At 36.8% G+C, this 19,261-nt stretch overlaps 1 protein-coding gene across 1 annotated transcript in view; it reads left to right on the forward strand.

Annotated features, from left to right (window-relative positions):
* The window catches only part of LRPPRC (leucine rich pentatricopeptide repeat containing), a 106,461-nt gene that overhangs the window by 3,410 nt on the left and 83,790 nt on the right, over positions 1 to 19,261 (forward strand). The window contains exons 2-5 of the mRNA XM_079940860.1: positions 10,873 to 11,072; positions 12,372 to 12,494; positions 18,778 to 18,899; positions 19,004 to 19,062. Of these exons, the coding sequence (XP_079796986.1) occupies positions 10,873 to 11,072; positions 12,372 to 12,494; positions 18,778 to 18,899; positions 19,004 to 19,062 (504 nt within the window). The remainder of the gene's footprint in view (positions 1 to 10,872; positions 11,073 to 12,371; positions 12,495 to 18,777; positions 18,900 to 19,003; positions 19,063 to 19,261) is intronic.

The raw sequence follows: 19,261 nt of genomic DNA on the forward strand, positions 1-19,261 counted from the left end.
TGTTTTCTCATTTTTTTTCATTCCCTTTAGGTGACCTCTTCCATTTTTAGGGCATCAGCTGATACCTGCCTATCTGATGATGGCAATATTTTCCCTCCTGGAGGTGCCTGCCTGCTACTAGGCACCTCCACTTGTTGACCTATAGGTACTTCAAACCCATACATCTCAAACTGGATTCATCACTTTGCTGTACACCAGAAACTAACACAACATTGTAAGTCAACTATACTTCAATTTTTTTTTTTTTTTTTTTTTTGTGGTACGCGGGCTTCTCACTGTTGTGGCCTCTCCCGTTGCGGAGCACAGGCTCCGGACGCGCAGGCCCAGTGGCCATGGCTCACGGGCCCAGCCACTCCGTGGCACGTGGGATCTTCCCGGACCGGGGCGCGAACCCGTGTCCCCTGCATTGGCAGGCGGACTCTCAACCACTGCGCCACCAGGAAGCCCTATACTTCAATTTTAAAAATAAAAAAAAAAAAGAAAATATCAAACTGGATTCATCTTTCCTCCCAAGTCTGTTCCTCGTGCGTCCCCTGTTTTAGTGAATGTTGCTATTTCTGTCAGCTTTATAGAGATTTTTCATTCATATTTCTTTGACACTTCCCTGTTCCCATCCTCTCTCCTATGTATTGATTGCACAAATGATTAAGTTCTGTTAGAGCTACTTCATCTGGAATGATTTCCCTCTTCTTCCAACCCCTACTTTATTCTGTAGTTACCCTGGTAATTTGATCTTGTCATTTTCCTACTTAAGAATTAGACACTGTGGTGGCTCCATTTGTTCCAGGATAAGGTGCTTCATGATCTGGAGATGCCTCTGGAGCCTCACTTCTTGTGAGTTCATTCCCATGGTGTCCTCTGTGCTAGCCATCTCAAACTACTTCAGAGTCCTCCACAGCAGGGCTTCTGAAACCGTAATGAGCATAAGAATTCCCTGGGGATCCTCTGAAAATGTGGATTCTGACTTTGTAGGTATAGGTAGGGGACTGAGGTTCTGCATTTTTAACAAGCCCTCAGATGATAAAGGTGCTGCTGGTCTGTGAACCAGCAAGGCTTTGATGGAGCACGTTGCACATCTCTTTACCTTTGACTGTGATGTTCATTGTTGGGATGTGTCTCCTCTTCTCTGTTTAATCTCTGTTGCTGGCTTCTCCCTTTGACCACTCCCTTCTTGTGCTTTCTCTCAGATCCGGAATCACTAAAGCACCCATTAACACTATTGCATGTGTACCCACCAGCACTCCAGACCTGGTTGAAGGTTCCTTGAAGGCAGGGACTTTGTCTTACTCTTTTTGCCTCCCCTGGTGTCTGACTTTGTGGCACATAGTAGATGTCAAATGTTTGTTGAGTAAATCAATGAAAATCTTAGATATTGAGGGAGGAGTATTTGTGGGATGCAAAGGAGTTTGAAGGGGTACTTAACCCATTCATGTAGTGCAGTGGATCTCCCCAAATTCACCCTGAACTTGATTTCCAGGAATGTCTGAGAAGGACAGATGAGTATTATTGAGTGAAATTATTAGAATTTATTAATACTTAGGTGCTTCAGAGGAAAGGTAAGCTTTGAGTTAAATCAGTTTGGAAGCAGATCTGGATTGATGATTATCTTAAAGGTGAAGAGCACATATTGCCCTATGACAGAATGATGTGACTTCTAAAATTGAATGGAGAGAAAACTTTTCCTTGTTTACCTCTCATTGAAAAAACGTTCTCAGCACATCTTAAAAGTCTGTCTGGGTCCTTTGGAGTTGCGATTCAGCCTCTGCTCCCTGTGGGTTTAAGTTTATCAATTACAGAGGACTATGATAGGCACATGTACAACATGTTATGTTTGTGCTATCCATAGAGAGGAATATAATACTGTGGCATTTCACAGAGAAGAAGGAAAGAAACATTTGTTTTGTGGTAGGGGATTGCTCAAGTTTAAGAGGCCATGTGGTAATGAGTAGTGAGAATGTTCCAGGGGAAGAAAGAGGTGGAAGAAACTTGGAGGCCATACTTTTATCCTGTGTGTCTACGTGGGGTGGGATGTAGTGGAAGTTGATACTGCAAAAGTCAATTTCTTTTTTTAAAAAAATAATTTATTTTTGGCTGCATTGGGTCTTTGTTGCTGCACGTGGGCTTTCTCTAGTTGCAGTGAGCAGTGGCTACTCTTGGTTGCGGGTGCGCGGGCTTCTCATTGCGGTGGCTTCTCTTGTTGTGGAGCACAGGCTGTAGGCACGCGGGCTTCAGGAGTTGTGGCACACAGGCTTAGTTGCTCCATGGCATGTGGGATCTTCCCGGACCAGGGCTCGACCCTGTGTCCCCTGCATTGGTAGGCGGATTCTTAACCACTACACCACCAGGGAAGTCCCCAATCAATTTCTTAAAGCTACCAGCGTTGATTAGAAAGTTGGTCGGAAGCCGTTGGAGGCTTTTGAGAAGTACAGTTCTTGACAAAGTTTACAAAGACCCTAGGAGAAATAGGGACTGGGGATAGATAGACCAGTGAGGAACAACATTGATACATACTGCAGATTAGGCTTAATAGGGCCACAACTAGGTGGTGCAGAACTGAAGAAAAGATACTTCCTTTTCTGAAGGAAAGAGAACAGGAGCTTGGAGAGAATGTTAGAATTAGGAAGAATTGATTTGGAGATTAGGATAAATAATAGTACCTTTGGGGTAGATCTTTACCATTGTCAAACTGTGTTTGTATGAATTTATCACACACACGTTTCATCTTCTGTGGGTTGATATTACAAGTTAGGAAACTGAGGTTTAGAAGGGTGAAGTAATTTATCCGGAATCTCCAGTTGGGATTCAACTGCAGATGCTGTGATTCTCAGTTCCCAAGTGCTTTGAATATGTTGTGTTTTAGGTGCTAAAGGGATTACTTATGGACATAAAAACATTTTTTAAAAAAGGCAATACATAATACAGTATAAATTGAGGAATTAGAGACTATCACAAGTAAGCAAGCACATGATAAGATCTCAATGTAAACTCTGGAGGGCATCTCTAGAATAATCTAGTCTATCCCACTCTTGCTTTATATTGATAGATTCTACAGAGTATCTTGCTCCACGTGACATCTAAGGTCCCAGCCTGGGTAACTGACTCTTGTTAGTTCCTGTCATAGCTGAGACAAAGGAGACATCCCTTTGGACTGGAGGAGCCTGAGATGGAGGGGACATCTGGATAGGTGGAAAGGAATGGCATTGGTGTTTCAAGTCAGAAGACTGTTACCAAGTGTAGAAGGTTTGCAAGTGACTTTTTTACTCTGAAGTTCTGTGACTTACCGTAGAGCATAAAGCAGTGTTTGGGGGACAGCTTAGCTGGGCAAGAGTTTTCGGAGAACTGAGGTCTTGGAAAATTCAGGGAGAATTTTTCAGGGAGAAAGTTCATTGTGACAGCTTTACAAAAGATTTTTTAAAAGATCAAACAGCAGATATTTATTGAGTACCTTCTATAATAAGAACTATTTATTGAGCACTCTTTTGTTAGGAATCTTATTTTTTATGTGATCTTTACAAGGTAGGTACTTTTTCTCACTTGAGGGAACTAATGCTTAAACCAAATACCTTTCCCAGAGTCACGTACCTGTTAAACAGCGTAGCTTGGATTTCAGTAGGCCTTTTAAAATAAGTCTTGTACTTTCTGCTAATACATTTTAAAAAGAAGAAATGATGTAGTTAATATTTATTATGCTTAATTTGCTGGGTCCTTTATGTATACTTTTCTCAGTGTTGCCCAGACCTTGGGCATTTGTGTACTGCCTTCACATTTTTTTGCCAAATCTAGTACTACCTAAACTATTATTTATGTTTAGCATTTTTCTTTTCATTGGGTTTAGGTTTAAACTGACATTTTATAACTTAATTTTGTTTTAAGCAAGAATTCTAGGAAGATAAAGAGCTAGATGCAATAGTTATTTTAAACTATTTATTGAAGTAAATAAAACTACAGAAATAGAAAGTCTTTGTCTACATGCTATCTAAAACCATTTTCCTGGCAGAAGTGCAATATTTTGGGAAACACTGCATTATCTCAGTCTTTGTGATATTCCTGTGCGGTGAATACTATTATCTCTGAGATTTTACAGGCTTAGAGAGAGTTGTGGTAACTTGCCCAAAGTTACATATCTTAGAAATGGCAGAGCCTGAAATCAGGACAGTCTGTTTGTTTGTTTTTTCCCCTTCCAATGAGAATGTCTTGAATGGCCTAAATTTTGCATAATGGCTAACCGTTTATCCTTTTTTTTTTTTTTCATATAATTAGAGACTTTTGGCTTACAATTAGTGATAGTTCCCAGGAAACATGGCAACAGATATAAAAAGAATATGTTAGACATTTCTTATTGGAATCTAGGTTTCTATTGAGTCTGGTGTTAGCAAATTTGGAATACTAGACTTCTCAGTACAAGCTCTTCTGTTCTTAAGCTTCTTTCTTTTCTCCTTATAATATAGACTTTACAGTTAGGGGCCATGTTGGAAATTCTTAATTTTTTTAAACACATAAAATATTCCTGTTAAATTTGACTCTAAACAAGAATTTTAAGGACCAAAATTAGGAGTAATTGCCAAAATTTCCCCTCCTTATCCCAATAACCATTTTACATTTTTACATTCAAGCCCACACTCTGAAAGCTGGTGTGTTTCCACTATGCCATGGAGCCTTCTGTTTTTGTCTCTAAGATTGTGCTTATCAAGTGTTATGAAAATGATACATAATACGATAAGATGTATACAGAGGATTAATCGAGACTCTGTAGGGCTCTTTTACATGAATTTTTCTCTATTACATGGAAGTGAGAATTAACAAATTGTACTGGCAAGACTTGTTGCCTGGAATTTGCAGTTAAATCAGGTGGGAGCCTTGGTGATTCTCATCTCCGCGCCCACCCTCTAAGCTTCAGTCTCTCACTTGGACTGCTGCAACAGCTTCCTAAATGGTATCTCTATTAAATTCTTGCTGCTGTCTAATTTTTGGTCCACCCTGCAGCTAGACTGATCTTTTCTAAACAGAAATATATCATACCACAACCCCTGCTTACAAAACCTTCAGTAGGGTTATATACAGTTTTGTACTTGGAATGAAACCTGGATCCAGAATAAAATCCAGACTCCTTACCTTCACAATCCTCCATGATCTAGCCCAGCCGTCCTCTCCAATCTCATACCATCTGTTGCTCACGCACTTGGTCTACTGACTGTTCTACTTGGCCTAGAATACTCATCCTCTGATATCTGTATGGCTGCTGCCTTTCATCCTTAGTTAAAAATTTTGAGTGTCATCATCTTTGTACATTTAATCCAAAGTAGAACCCTACTGTTGTTTCATTGGAGTCATAGAACTTAACACAACTCGTGGGTTTTGTTGTTTTGTTTTTTAAGTTTAACTAATTGATTATCAGGTTTACTTACTAGATAAGTAGAAAGGCTGATCCTAGCACAGTGCTTTATACATAGAAGGTGCTTGATAAATCTTCTCTGAATCAATAAATGAAAGAATTTAGGTGTTGTGATAAAAGTAAAAAAAACAGTTATAGGATCCTAAAGAGGCAGTGGCATGAGACGGTTTTGGGGGAGATTGATCTGGCAGTTGTATGAAGAAAAGCTGAAGCCTGAGAAACTAATATGAGTTTTGTTGCAAAAATCCATGTGTTCTGGATTGAACAAGGAACTCAGAAATAAAGAGGTATCTGAGGGCTCAACAGATGCGCTGTGAAGGATGAGAGGGATTGAGCAATTATCCTAAGATTTTGAGCTTGAGGGAAAAATGTAAAGGTGGTGTAGTCAGTAGCAGTGAAGAAATTTGAAAGGAATACCAACCACTTTTAGGAGGAGTCATTGTTTTTTGAATTTTTAACATGTTAAAACTTAATTGGAATCAGTATATACATAAAATGTATAAAATAATTGTATACTGCAACCAAGTTGGGTTTATTCCAGGTGTGCAAGCCTGGTTCAAGGTTTGAATAGTCAATTGATGTAATCAACCATATCAACAGACTAAATAAAGAAAACTCAAGTAGAATAGTTAAAATAAGGGATTGGTGAGAACATAAGAGAAATTTGGATACCTATTGCCTACAGAATAGTTCAGCAAAATATGCTTCTGTGAGAGCAGCATTGTGAAAATCAGTCTTGTATTTTATAAGCATGTCATAAAATCCAAATCCTGTCGTTATCAGCCATTGTAGACTTCCCCTTATCTCGTCTCACATTCCCTGCCTAGGTTTAATTTTTACCACTTTCCAGTGTGAACTGCCTGTTGCAGCCAGATTAGTTTCCTTGATGCCCTTCCGCCATGTTGAGCTCATTTCAGAATGAAATTACCCATGTACAGGTACAGGTCCTGTCATTTAACTAGCTTTTACTGTGACTTTGGGCAAGTTACTTCACTTTTCTTATCTGTAAAGTCAAGATTATAGTCCTAATTTTCTATTACCTTGCATGTCTTAAATGCGTAATAAACATTAGCTACTGACTATACCTATTCTATCGCTGTATCTTTAAACTCTGATAGCTCTAGAGTGATGCCCAATTGGCTCATAATAGCAGTGAAAAAGGAAGAAGAGAATAGGGAAGGGAGAGTTTTAAAAATGTATGTGATTAGTTTGGTGTATATTCAGAGTTTAAAAGGAATGAATAACAGTTCAATAAAAAGTTTACTTGAAAGAAATAAACACTGAGACTATCCAAAACATACAAAGAACTCTTAAAACTCAACAATGAGAAAACTTAATGACCTAGTTGAGGAATTAGCACATCTGAACAGTTCACCAAAGAAATACTGAAGGCAAATAAGCATATGAAAAGATGCTCATATCATATGTCATTAGGGAATTGCAAATTAAAACAACAGTTAGATACCACTACATGCATGTTAGAATGGCTAAAACACCTATGGCATCTGTAGTGAGATGTGGGGCAATAGGAACTCTCATTTATTGCTAGTGGGGATGCAAAATGGTACAGGCATTTTGGAAGATAGTTTGACGGTTTCTTACAAAGATAAATAAACATAAGCTTACCATATGATCCAGCAGTCACACTCCTAGATATTTACCCAAATGAGTTGAAGATTTCTGTCCACACAAAAACCTGCACATACATGTTTACAGTAGCTTTATTCATAATTGCCCAAAATTGGAAGCGACTAGTATGTCCTTCAGTAGGTGAACTGATAAGCAAATTGTGGTACATCCAATACAGTGGAATGTTACTCAGCACTAAAAAAAATGAACTATCAAGCCATGAAAAGACACAGGGGAACCTTAAATGTGTATTGCTAGGTGAAAGAAGCCAATCTGAAAAAGATTACGTCCTGTATGATTCAACTATATGACATTCTGGAAAAGGCAAAACAAGACAAGTAAAAAGTGGTTGCTAGGGGTTCAGGAGGAGGGGGAAGGGATGAGTTAGGTGGAACATAGGGCATTTTGAGGGCAGTGAAATATTCTATGGTTCTGTAATGCATGTCATGTATTTGTCAAAGCCCATAGATATGTACACACAGAGCGTGAACATTTTTGTATACTATAGACCTTAGCTAATAAAAATGTATCAATATTGGTCATCATTTGTAACGAATGTACCACACTAATACAGAATGTTAATAGAGGAAATTAGGTGGACGGGAAAGAGGGTCTAATACATGGGAACTCCGTACTTTCTGGACAGTTTTTCTGTAAACTTAAAAATGCCTTGAAAAAGTAAGGCATTGATTTTTAAAAGTGACAGGCTTAATAGGGGAGCCTGTTAATTAGGGAACCCATGGAAGCCTGTTTATAATAATCTAATAATAATCTAGTCCTTGTACCTTTTTGAAATATGGACGCTCAACTATAAAATCATTATTTTTTTCACTAAAGAGTCAAAAAACACTAGCACCCATTATAAAAAAACAACAAAACCTGAGAAAAATAACTTTTTAAATGCCAGATTTTGCCAGAGAAAATTCATGGGTAACCTGGAAGTTGGTTGTGAGTGCTGGAGTCTCAGGAGGGAACCTGAGAAATTTAACTCAAAAATATAAAGGAGCCATTTATGACACTTGGGTGAAATGATAAAATAATTTTCCCTTATGTGTTTACATCACTTGGTCATCAGGTTTTGGAGGCAGTGCATTCCAGCTTGTTCAGGCCTGATGGTTAGGTTCCTACCTTGCATGGACCCACCTTAACCCCTGCACTTGTTCTTTCCTTTCTTTTCTATCACAACATACCTATCGTTCTAGGCTGTGAACACACCCTTTTTCCTTCAGGGTGTGTTCAAGTGAATTTAAAAATAAATTCTGTGTCAAATAAATGTAGAAAGCGCTGCCATGTGAGGAAGCACTGGAGAATCTTTTTTTTTTTTTGTGGTGCGCGGGCCTCTCACTGTTGTGGCCTCCCCCATTGCGGAGCACAGGCTCCAGACGCGCAGGCTCAGCGGCCACGGCTCACGGGCCCAGCCGCTCCGCGGCATGTGGGATCTTCCCGGACCGGGGTACGAACCTGTGTCCCTGCATCGGCAGGCGGACTCTCAACCACTGCGCCACCAGGGAAGCCCTGGAGAATCCTTTTGAAGAGTGAAGAATCCTTTGACTTAAATATGTAACTCTTCCCCTCCCCAGTTTATTTTATAGTAGATTCATATTTTGACTTAACTAATTAAAGCCAAACACACGTGAAGGAGACTTAGCAGCATTAAAGATTTATTTTGTGAGAAAAATTAGCTTTAGAATGTTCAGCATGCAGTGCTGGTTTGTTAACGTCTCTGTTTTCTGCCTGGATTTTATTTGTGTTTGTTTGAACTTACATTTTATTTTATTTTTTAATATTTATTTATTTATTTTGGCTGCACAGGGTCTTGGTTGTGGCATGTGGACTCTTAGTTGCGGCATGCATGCGGGATCTAGTTCCCTGACCAGGGATCGAACTCGGGCCCCCTGCATTGGGAGCGCAGAGTTTTACCCACTGGACTACCAGGGAAGTCCCTGATCTTACATTTTAAAACTGCATTTTAAACAGAGGTTTTATTTTTATGCCCCTTCACAGTTTATCAGATTTGGGTTGTGTAAAAAACATTGACAAATACACTTCACTACAATTTTGAAATCTCTTATGTTATTAGCTTTCATTGTTGAACAATATTATTGCACACTCTCCTGAACCTGACACATTGTTCTGGGTGATTTAAAATAATATTTTGTGTTTGCCTGACTAACAAGGGCATAGGTTAGTAACAGCCAGACAAACAGCCAGAGAAAACTTTTGAAAATAAGGGATAAGTATATGTAGGCATGTATCTTCTGTGGTTTATAGGTAAAAATCTAGCATTTAATTAATTCAGTTCATTTAACTAACTTTAATCAATTAGCCATCTGCAAGTGCTGATCATTAGGCTTCTTAACTAAACAAGATAAGACATTGTCTTGTTTAGTTACTATTTTGATTTTTTCCATTGTTTTCCAGTCTACTGATTTACATAGGTGGAATCATTGATGGCCAGAGTGATTTGTCCCAGGTCACAGTGGTAGAATTTCTAGTCCGAGTATCAGTTACTGCCTCTGTGTTTTACATAACCTTGTTGTGAAACTACTGGTGTAGCTTTCTTTAATGTAACATCAGGTACTTAATCATTCAGTTTTGTGACTGGTTTTCCAGGTTAATAACATAGGATAGGAAGTCAACAATTTTATTTTTAAACTCACTAGTATGTAAATATTTATTTTGGTAATTGTGGTAAAAAATGTGCACATGCTAGAAAAATGTGATTGTCATCCTAAACGCATTCTCAAATTAGTAAGTAGAGTGTTTTTACATTATACTTAGTTACTATATACTTAGTATTATTTAGTTATACTTACTGGCTACTTCTGAAAAGTCTAAGATATTTGGAGGTAAAGATGTAAATCTCTGAGAATTAGATAATTTTGTGTGAGATTTGAATGCACAGAAAGAGTTTAAATTCAATTCAAAGATTTATGACAGGGTTTCCTTCACACATAAGGATTATTTCTAAGTTTGATGTTTGTAAATCGGGTAGAGCCTATTTCTACAGCGTAGAATACCTCTGATTTCACGTTTTGGAGCGTTTGGTCTGCATGCTAGACCTCTTTTATTAAAATGTTGAATGGTTTAAAGGTTGTTTGCTTTTTATATATGTACTAGTCTGACCTTAATTTTTTTTCCTTTTGACTTTCCCCAAATTAATGATGTTTAACAGCAGAAATCTAGTTTTATATTTGTTGGTTACAGTTGTTAAAATGATTAGAAAAGTATACAGTTAGCATTTTGACATATGAATTGAGAGTTGAAACATCACTATAAAATGTTTCAGATTTATTTAGAAAGATGGGAAATTCTTTCGTTGTTAATGATCCTTTAAAATGTATAATTTTAACTTGGAAATTGGTCTTCTTAATAATTCATAATAAGCAACACCTGGAAAGCATTTGAAGACTGCTTTAGAATTCTTCAGAATTTTAGATATATTTTAGATCTCTTGTCTCATTTGCAGAGGTGAGAAGAGCTTTGTAGCATAATCTTCATTTTCCTTCACTGACTTGGTTTTGGTTAAGGGAGATTTAAAAACACTTAAAACATACTGTATTATTGTCTTAGTTTGAGTTGATTCCATGTGAAAAGTTATCCAGATATTGTCAAACAGTTATTCAAGAGGTTAATTTGCATGCAATTTATGTGCATGTGACTTCATTTAAAGCAAAGGTCAAAACTTTCTTCCCTACCAATTTATACTTCTCTGTGCATTTTTGCTATTGCGCTATGAATTTAGGTATTTAGTAACTAATAAGAAAGCTTTGTATAAATTTTACTCACAAAGATGACTTATGTGGTTAGTAGTTGACATAGTTTATTTCTAATTGTCTTTCATTTTGTAGAGCGCTACTGAGCCAAGCCAGGCTGTATGCCATTGCTGCTGAAAAAAAGAATTATCTTCAAGAAGAGGCCACTTCTTCTCATAGAAGGAATACCAGTCAGTTTGATTGGGCTCTAATGAGGCTAGATAATTCTGTCCGAAGAACTGGCCGCATCCCTAAGACTCTTCTACAAAAAGTCTTTGATAACACCTGCCACTCAGGTATTTCAAGATTTTCTGTTAAAAAAGTTGAACTTAAGTAGTGGTTTGGTGGTAAGCTCATTATAGAGCACATTACTTGATACTTCAAATTTTGTTATTTCTATTCATGATTTTATGTTATGATTGTGATCTGTTTTTCCAACTCATCGGAGCAAAGTTTTGAGTAAAACATTTTGTTTTGCATGTTTATTTCAAAATCAGCAAATAAAAATGGTCTTCTCCCACAGTTTATGAAGGAATCACTTTGAGTGGTAAATTTTCTTGGAAGATATTAGTTTTTCTTCTGTTGTATAGTGTCTGCTTTCCCTAAGATAATCACATATGACAAATTCCCAGAAAGACTGATAATCACTATTTCCCTTTCATTTTCACTTAGCTATTAAAATTTATTTGAGTCACTTATGCAACTTTGATAATCTGATAGAAACTTGCCCTCAACACCCCCCCCCGAAAAAAAACCCTAACCACACATGCTCACACAAAAGCCCACGTGCAAGCCACACACATAATTTTGTATATAGTTTGAGAGCATTCACCAGCTTCCCAAAGCCCATCCATGATTTCAGTCACATTAAGCTGTAGAATCTAATGATGAGGGATACTAAAGAAGTATTAGTAATAACTTGCATTTAAAGACAGTTTTTATCATTTTCTCTCTTTGATTTATTGAGTTGTACGGCTATCACCGCAGTCAATTTTAGAACACTTTTATCACCCCCAAAAGAAACCTCCATACTCCTAAACATCAGTCCCCAGACCTCCATCCCTTCCAGCCCTAGGCAACCACTAGTGTACTTCCTTGTAGATTTGCTTATCCTGGATACTTTATATAAATGGAATCATGCAATAAGTGGTTTATTTTTGTTTTTGTTTTAAAGTCGGCTTTCAGAGACATGTGGATAAAGGGAGAAGGAAGTTAATATTTTGTAGAGGATTATAAACCTAAGTTGGATATTCTTGGGTTTTAATTGTACTGCTTTGTACTATTTTCATAAGATACTGAGAAGTTTAGCCTTTCTATTGCAGTAAGCACTAGGTTCTTTGTAGTCTTGCAGATTGTATAGATTTATAACCTTAACTTCCCTAAGAAAACAGATCAGTTTTAAAAACTTGTAGTAACATTGTAAATGATACTTGTTGATTGGGATAGGATTTTTCTGATTTATGAGTACTCTTTTAATATTATCTTTAGTGAGGCAGGAGATTTTAAAATATTTACAGATTTCAACTTAAGTTTTGATATTTATCTGCATGGTATTGTTACTATGTTAAATATTACACGTTAACCTGTTTTCATAGGTAGCCGAGGTGGTAATCAAGCCTTGCTTCTGCTGCGCAGCTGTGGTTCTCTCTTGCCTGAACTAAAGCTCTCAGAGAGAACAGAATTTGCTCATAGGATATGGGACAAACTTCAGAAATTGGGTATGATTGTATGAATATATGATGTGTATGAAGGGTGTAGATACTTTTTCTTTTAGTAAAAAAGAATTTCTTTTCATAAATGCTGTAGTTCAGTTTTATGGAAGGGTTTTACTTGATTCATATTTTTTTGTGATATGACTTATTTGGTGAGTTATAGTGACATCTAGGGGGCATTAAGAATAAAATAATTTTTCATAACAAGTATTACTTTTAGGATAAGTTAAAAAGAACGAAGTAGAAAGACATTTAGTCTGTCAAAGTTATAAGTGCACATACTATTTGACCAAGCATTTCTATTTGTTAGAATTTATTAACATATCAAGCATTTCAGTGTTTTAATATGTTTATACTTTAAAAAATTCCTTTTGACGTACAGTTGATTTACAATATTATATTAACTTGAGGTGTACAACATAGTCTGTTTGTTAGAGTTTAGATAGATATACTCACATGTGCAAAAGGATATTCTTCATTGTAGCTTGTTTGCAAAAGTAAAAATTGGAACCAACTCTAATGTCCCTCACTAGAGGTTTGGTTAAATAAATTATGGAGTGTCTGTAAAATGGAATACAGTGCAACCATTAAAAGAATGGAGTTCTTCATATACTAATGTGGGGTTTTCTCCAAAATATAATTAAAAATTAAGATGCAGAACAGAGTGTATAGTTTGATACCATTCTGAAGAAAAATGTTTATATGTGTATGTGCATATGATATTAAAATATTTCTGGAAGGATGATAAACACTAGATACAATTTTTACTGTATACTTTTTAAAAAAATTATAGTTGATTACCCTATACTCTTTTATACTTTTTCATTTTGGGGCTATGAATAGTACCTATTCAAAAAATAAAATAGTTTAAAAGATCATTTGATAAAATTCAGTGTTCATTCCTGATTTAAGAAAATCTTAACAAAGCAAACTAGAAATATCTATATGTCAGTAAGTTACATAATTTAAAAACACATGTTGAACTGGGAGAAATATTTGTGAGAATGGTTATATTCTAAAATAGAAAAGAGCCCTTACATAGTAGTCATAACATTAATACCTCAATAGAAAGATAGACACGCATTACTTTCTATTATAATTGTTCACAAACATGTCTTTTCTCTATACTGTATATCCTTTGTGAGAGTAGAATTCATAACATCTTTGTTTTTCTCTTTGCCAGTAGAATAATGCTTTGAACTTATTACACTTGTTAACTAGTTGTTGAATTAATATTGTTAGAAACCTGGTAGATAGCCACCATGACTCTTGTTCACAGACTTTTTTTAAGCTGTAAGAGATTTTTTTAGCTTAGGTAATATGTCCAAAGTTACAGAATGAGCTGTGACACATCCGAGACTGGAACTGAGTTTTCCAGACTAAAGGGGATTCTTTAGTCCCCTTTAGTCTGGAAATGATAGGCTCTCATTTCAATGTTGCCATATGCTAAATTTTTTTTTTTTTTTTTACGATACGCGGGCCTCTCACTGTTGTGGCCTCTCCTGTTGCAGAGCACAGGCTCCGGACACGCAGGCTCAGCGGCCATGGCTCATGGGCCCGGCCGCTCCGCAGCATGTGGGATCTTCCCGGACCGGGGCACGAACCCGTGTCCCCTGCATCGGCAGGCAGACTCTAAACCACTGTGCCACCAGGGAAGCCCTAAATTTTTAAAAATAGAATTACTTCTGGTGTACTTCTTGGCCACATCATGATAATATATGTCTCCTTAAGTTTTTTTATTCAGGTTATTTATCTTTTCTGGAGTGTTCTTTTGTTTCTTACTCTTTAAGTCAATCCATTTTTCAAGCTATAATTTAAATCCCTCCTTTCTAGAGTTTTACCTCCAGTCCCAATTAGTGTCTCATCAGTTTCCTGCATTAGAATTGTGAGTTTGTCTTTTTTTTTCTTTGGCTGCATTGGGTCTTCGTTGCTGCACGCGGGCTTTCTCTAGTTGCAGTGAGTGGCAGCTACTCTGTGTTGTGGTGTGTGGACTTCTCATTGTGGTGGGTTTTCTTGTTGCGGAGCACGGACTCTAGGCATGTGGGTTTCAGTAGTTATGGCACGCGGTCTCAGCAGTTGTGGCACACGAGCTTAGTTGCTCCGCGGCATGTGGGATCTTCCTGGACCAGGAATTGAACCTGTGTCTCCTGTACTGGCAAGTGGACTCTTAACCACTGCGCCACCAGGGAAGTCCCTGAATTTGTCTTTTTAATAGATATTCTTCTCTTGGAGGCTGATGATCTTATCTTATTCATATTTAGATCTTTGTCATGAACCTTCCAGTGTTTTGCACATGTTGGGTACTAAAGTAGTAATAGTTGAAATTGTAGAAAATGTTCAAGCAAATTTAACTTGACTTCAAAAAAATTCAAATTCTACTTCATTAAATAGTAAATCTGTTAATATTGACATGGTTCAAATGCAAAAGGTTCAATAAAGTTTATAGTGAAAGGCTTTGACCTATGTTCCCCAGACACCCAGTTCCACTCTTGGGGCCAGTCAGTCAAATCTAACTTAAAAAAAATTCTCTAAGAAAATAATCACATTTTGGAAAAAGATAGATGTAATTTTTTTAGAAAACTATTTCTTACAAAGGCTGTTAATCTATTTGGGATTGCAAAAAACTTTGATCACTAGAACTCTGGTTTAGAGACAAAGGTAGGGAGGGATAAAAACTACTCTGAACAAAAAAGTGCAAACATGTTTTTAAGTATTGGTATTAAGGACAGGTCCACATTTAATATATTTATATAATCTTAATGAAGGGGACTATATAATGACATCTTAAAGTTTTCAGATGACACCATATTTTTCTTGAACAGTAAAATGCCAAGCTAATTAACATAACTACACATAAAAAGCCCTGTGAGATGACAGAAAAGTGACAGGTAACTTTTACTGTGGGCAAGCACAAGGTAATACATGGAAGAGAGAATAATTATCCGAAATACACCAATGGATGAGCACTAATCTAGCAAGAAACCTGGCTTTTATCTAAAATAGTAATATTTTAGGATATTCTTTCAGGTTTGAACAAAATAAGTATAAGATAAATGTAAGTGGATGACAATTTACAAAATTATTACATAATGAGATTGAACAAGAACATAATATTAAAACATTAAAAGTAATGGACAGCAGAGCCAGAGCCATGAGATAGTATTAGAGGTATAAGGGTATATGGTAAGGTACATAAGGAAATGCTATTATATAGCTTTTGATTATTAAAGTAAGATATTTTAGGATTATGTCCCTAAACTTTGAGTTTTTAATTTAAATTTTAAAGATTTTAATTTACTCTATGAAAGATACACTATGTATTTTTAAAATATTATTCTTCAAGAAATGACCCATGAAATTAACTAGACATAATAGTAAATATGGGGATAAAATTTTTACTGAATTTCACAGAAACGTTTTTGTCATCTGTAGAACCATGTCAATGTGGCAGAAATAAAGAAATGAAACCCAGTTATGTTAACATTGATCTTGACTAAAATCTATGAAAATCCAGAGTAGATGTTACTTATCTGGATTTTCAGCAGTTTCCTCAGCTTTTCCAGCACACTAGAGTAAATACCTTTATAAAATTATAGAATATAACTTCCTCAGCCTTAGAGCTGTAGCCAACCATTGTTAAGAGTTCAGCTTGAGTTGATGGTTTTTTGAAAGTTCTCAGACACTACATGGTAACCCTGTTGCCTAATTATATTACAGATGTGGACTTGCATATGGTTTCCTATAAGGCCCTGTATAAAGTATTACAATGGTTAAGAGATTGGGCTCTCAAGGCAGACTACCTACATTCAAATTTATGGTCATATACTAGCCTTGTGGCCTTGGGTAAATGGAAGAGTCAGTTTTCCTAATCTGTAAGATGGGGATGATAACAGTACCTTCCTGAAAGCTGTTGTGAAGAGTAATTCAACCTCTGTATGCAGAGCACTTAGTACAGTGCCTGAAACATAGTAAATACACTACATGTCTAAGGTTAAAAACAAGTTTTAATTTAATAGAACAGGACTCTACTGCTTTGAATGTCAAACTGACACCACAGGCCTGTGTAGCCACAGGCAGTTGAATAAAGATATAAAATTTAATTCCTGATAATTTAGTAAAACATGTTAGCACTGTATTGATATGGTAACCCTGATGTCATGTTGTGCGTTGGTATGGTAAGGCTGAGTGGTAACCTTAATTGATATGGCCTTAGGCAAGATAAACATAGAAAGAGGGCTTCCCTGGTGGCGCAGTGGTTGAGAGTCCGCCTGCCGATGCGGGGGACACGGGTTTGTGCCCTGGTCCGGGGGGATCCCACATGCCACGGAGTGGCTGGGCCCGTGAGCCATGGCCGCTGAGCCTGTGCGTCCGGAGCCTGTGCTCCGCGACGGGAGAGGCCACAGCAGTGAGAGGCCTGCATACTGCAAACAAAAACAAAAACAAAAACAAAAAACATAGAAAGAAAACAAAGGGCATTGGAATACAGGTAATTAACAATAGCAGACTAGAAATGGTGTTCAGCAACTAGAAATGGAGTGGAAATGGAGCCTTCAAACACTGAGTAGCCTGGTTAGTAAATAAGCAAAATTGTTAGCACAGTCCTACCTGTATATAACAACTGCAGTCACAATTCATCCATCTCAGGGTATCTGTAATGTGGCAAGGACTGCTTTATAAGGAAAAATCTTTCAGCCACTTTAAATGTAGGGGTCTTACTATTATAAAACTCTTAGAGGAAAACATAGGCAGAACACTCTATGACATAAATCACAGCAAGATCCATTTTGACCCACCTCCTAGAGAAACGGAAATCAAAACAAAAATAAACAAATGGGACCTAATGAAACTTCAAAGCTTTTGCACAGCAAAGGAAACCATAAACAAGACCAAAAGACAACCCTCAGAATGGGAGAAAATATTTGCAAATGAAGCAACTGACAAAGGATTAATCTCCAAAATTTATAAGCAGCTCATGCAGCTCAATGTCAAAAAAACAAACAACCCAATCCAAAAATGGGCAGAAGACCTAACTAGATATTTCTCCAAAGAAGATATACAAATTGCCAACAAACTCATGAAAAGATGCTCAACATCACTAATCATTAGAGAAATGCAAATCAAAAATACATTGAGGTATCACCCCACACCAGAATGGCCATCATCAAAAAATCTACAAACAATAAATGCTGGAGAGGGTGTGGAGAAAAGAGAACCCTCTTGCACTGTTGGTGGGAATGTAAACTGATATAGCCACTATGGAGAACAGTATGGAGGTTCCTTAAACAACTAAAAATAGAACTACCATATGACCCAGCAATCCCACTACTGGCATATACCCTGAGAAAACCATAATTCAAAAAGAGTCATGTACCACAGTGTTCATTGCAGCACTATTTACAATAGCCAGGACATGGAAGCAACCTAAGTGTCCATTGACAGATGAATGGATAAAGATGTGGCACATATATACAATGGAATATTACTCAGCCATAAAAAGAAATGAAATTGAGTTATTTGTATTGAGGTGGATGGACCTAGAGGCTGTCATACACAGTGAAGTAAGTCAGAAAGAGAAAAAGAAATACCGTATGCTAACACATATATATGGAATCTAAAAAAATAAAACAAAAAATGGTTCTGAAGAACCTAGGGGCAGGACAGGAATAAAGACACAGATGTAGAGAATGGACTTGAGGACATGGGGAGGGGGAAGGGTAAGCTGGGAAGAAGTGAGAGATTGGCATGGACTTACATATACTACCAAATGTAAAATAGATAGTGGGAAGCAGCCGCATAGCACAGTGAGATGAGCTTGATGCTTTGTGACCACCTGGAGGGGTGGGATAGGGAGGGTGGGAGGGAGACTCAAGAGGGAGGAGATATGGGGATATATGTATATGTATAGCTGATTCACTTTGTTATAAAGCAGAAACTAACACAGCATTGTAAAGCAATTATACTCCAATAAATATGTTAAAAAAAATACAGGGGTCTTGTCAGCATTTTCTAACAGGAAGGGAATACTGTGCTTCATAAGTAAGAAAACTTTTAATCCTTGAATAGGCAGTTACTTGTAACTGTCCATTAATTCAGTAATTATTCTCTTGTGTACTTAGTTTCCTCTGTTCTGGCAGAATTTCTATATAGGTGGGTCTAAATACGGGGTATAATGCTGAAGTGATCATTTTACCCTCCTTGTTTGTTACATTTAGGTGCACATATTTCAGTTGTGTTAAAGGGTATGACTTTAAGTGCTCTTCCAAAAATTTGATTTAAATTTCATTTGTAGGTACTGTGTATGATGTAAGTCACTATAATGCTTTGCTTAAAGTCTACCTTCAAAATGAGTATAAATTTTCACCAACTGACTTCTTGGAAAAAATGGAGAAAGCAAACATTCAACCAAATCGAGTAAGTAGTTGCTATTATAAATGTTTATTGGTCATATCCACTTTTATTTTTACCCAGAAAAAAAAAATTTTTAGGCAGTATTAACTGGCCCATTTCATTGACAGGTAACATACCAAAGGTTGATTGCTGCTTATTGTAATATGGGAGATATTGAAGGTGCCAGGTATGTAGTTCTATGAATGTATGTTTAAGCGAACAAATTTGTAAGTCTTGTAAACCTAGAATATTTTCATTCTTTTTTTTTTAAGTTTCTACTTAGTAAAAAAATTATTTCAGAAGTATTTTAACCTAGCAAATTTGGTCATATGACTTAGATAAAATATAAAATTTTGTAAAAGGGGAAGTGTAATTGAAAATTGCTA

This window comes from Stenella coeruleoalba, assembly GCF_951394435.1.
Source record: "Stenella coeruleoalba genome assembly, chromosome: 13".
Taxonomy (NCBI): Eukaryota; Metazoa; Chordata; class Mammalia; order Artiodactyla; family Delphinidae; genus Stenella; species Stenella coeruleoalba.